Source organism: Gymnoscopelus braueri (genome assembly GCF_963280865.1).
Source record: "Gymnoscopelus braueri genome assembly, chromosome: 1".
Classification (NCBI taxonomy): Eukaryota; Metazoa; Chordata; class Actinopteri; order Myctophiformes; family Myctophidae; genus Gymnoscopelus; species Gymnoscopelus braueri.
In genome coordinates this window covers 41,746,243-41,748,742 of record NC_137603.1, presented here as the reverse complement: position 1 = coordinate 41,748,742, position 2,500 = coordinate 41,746,243, and the positions used below count along the sequence as shown (strand labels likewise).

At 40.8% G+C, this 2,500-nt stretch overlaps 1 protein-coding gene across 1 annotated transcript in view; it reads right to left on the bottom strand.

Annotated features, from left to right (window-relative positions):
* Positions 1 to 2,500, bottom strand: part of ush2a (Usher syndrome 2A (autosomal recessive, mild)) — a gene marked incomplete at both ends in the record, with an annotated part of 324,178 nt that overhangs the window by 281,868 nt on the left and 39,810 nt on the right. The window contains 3 exons of the mRNA XM_080433174.1: positions 873 to 1,065; positions 1,534 to 1,635; positions 2,297 to 2,360. Of these exons, the coding sequence (XP_080289300.1) occupies positions 873 to 1,065; positions 1,534 to 1,635; positions 2,297 to 2,360 (359 nt within the window). The remainder of the gene's footprint in view (positions 1 to 872; positions 1,066 to 1,533; positions 1,636 to 2,296; positions 2,361 to 2,500) is intronic.

Sequence of the window (2,500 nt, the reverse complement as noted above, 5' to 3'; positions counted from 1 at the left end):
GGTGTGTTAATCTAGAGGGGTGATAACATAGGGCTGATATGGCTTCATCACCTACTGTGGGTAGGTGATGAACAAATTATTGTCCTGGCTTTCAAGGTTCAAGGTGTTCTTTTATTTTTTACATCCTGTGTACAGGTAAATAAGAGTAACAATTATTTTGTTCTGGTTCCTCATGATATTCCCATGCCGGTTTTTCCTTTCTCTGGCCAGATCACTCATGTCTGATTGTACGGGGGAAGAAGCTATTTAGCAATCTATTGCCATTGGCGTTGGGTTAGCATCTGAAGTCTGTGGTTGGGATGACCAAGATCTTTGATGATTCTGCAAGCTTTGCATTCATTGTTGCCTTGGGCCCAGCAGCATCAGGCCTCGGCTAAGGCTTGGGCAACGTTAAACGCCCGGGGTTATAAATCTAGATTTATTAACTGGTAATGTCTAATTTATATGCTTCATTTTAATGTTTCCTGTAGTTATTGGGTCACCTGTATGTGCACGAAAATATGTATGTGGAATGCCCTGACACCAACCATTAAAGGATGCGTAACACTGGTTTCTTTCAAAACTAGCCTGAAAAAACATCTATCAGGAGACCACAAGGGGAGGTACATGTAATTCCCCATCTCTTATGTACATACAGTGTTTGCATTTGTTGATGACACGTATAATTGTGTACATTTGTTATGCTATGGATTGAATACATAGGACCACAATGGAAACAAGTCCCCAGGACTTTTTTGTGTTATCCTTTTAGCCTTAATGTCTTACTGTACCATGTACTGTTTACATTTTTGATTAATAAAGTATTCAATCAATCAATCAATGTGTGTGTCCATTTGGGTCTGTGTATGGGCGTGTGTTATCAGATGTGTTACCTGGTATTGTCCATTAGCCAGGTCCACAGTAACAGTAAGTGTTTCCTCCATGGAGGGGGATGCAGTGATGGGTTTAGACAGCCAAATGGTTCCCATGTCCTGGTCGTTGATGTAACTGAGAGGATGAGCATGAAGGTCCAGCCTTAACACCCTGTTGTTGGTTGTGTCCTGGACCGCGTTGGGGATGCAGTACCTGTTACAATATACGCCAATAAATATCTGATCAAATCAATAAATAAATGATAACATCAATACATCTGTTAACAACATTACATATCTCTTTAATCCGGTAAATCCAGTAGGAATATCGGAATGCAGGGGACAGTTCTAGCGAAGGTTGTGCTTCATCTAACCATAAAGAATTTAATAAAGTGATGAAAATGATTTGTGCGATAGATTAATCAATATCAGACTTGTTCTGCCTAAGTTATTTAAGGTAAACTGAAAGTTTGTACAACATTTGTATGAAAAATAAATCACACTTTGTCCGTGTCGAACAGGTTGTCACAGAGATTTTTTTCAATTTGTGTTTCCTGATCCTGACAGTAAAACTTTCACCAATCCTTCTCAAATGAATAGCTTTTATTTAAAAATAAACTTTGTGCAGGACATGGTTCCATACTTTATTGTAGACATGCTAGATGTGATTGTGATACCATACCTCTCCACTAGGGGGTGCACTCTGGGGTGACTGGGAGGACAGCGACACTCCGCCTGGGTGTGCAGGGAGGGCAGGACCCCCGAATACGCCTCCACTACCTCCCTGTTAGAACAGCAGCCAGTTGAATAGAAATGTACCAACATAGAATGAATCACACGAGAGGGAATGCTGTTAGACTGTATACCAGCACAACTGTGATTCCGCTGTAGGCTGAAGATAATCACAGATGTGTATAAAATACGTATATGTTAATGTATGCATGTTTGTCAGTAAATACGGCAATCACTCAATCAATCAATCAGTTCTATTACCGTATTGGATGGTAAACTAAAGGCTAACAATTTAAAACTCACAAACTTTCACAGGAACCAATAGATGAAATAAGACATAATGTGAGGATTCTCTCTCTCTCTCTCTCTCTCTCCACATACTGTATGCAGTACATCACCAGTGAACAAAACACTAATTGCCTGCTATCGGATTCTTGAGAAAATCCTCTTGCAGCCGTATGGATCCTGAGACGCAATGATTAGCCTTCCCCTCCCCTCCCTCTATCACTCGCTTCATCCCTCCTTCATTTGTTCCTGCCACCCATCCCCTACAATCCATACAATATATCTCCATCTATCCTTCCTCATTGCCGCCCTACACTTCTTTCACTAGTCTGTCACTACACATCACTTCTCTTTCTCCATTGCTTGATTCCTCCCTTCTTCACTCACTTCCTGTTTCTCTCTGTCTTTGCACCGTCTGCCCGACTCACCTGTTAGTCAAAGTGTCTGGATACAATCTAAAGTCCTGCATCCGTCCAATGAACTGATTAGACCCTGGAGACAAGAAAGGAAGGTAGAGGTATATTAATGGTTTCGTATCGAATACAGTCTTAAAAGTAGTGCATTATCTTATCTAATAGTGATGTCATCCAATCAGTAATCTCTCAAGAACAGATTCTGCTCTGCGCTTGAAT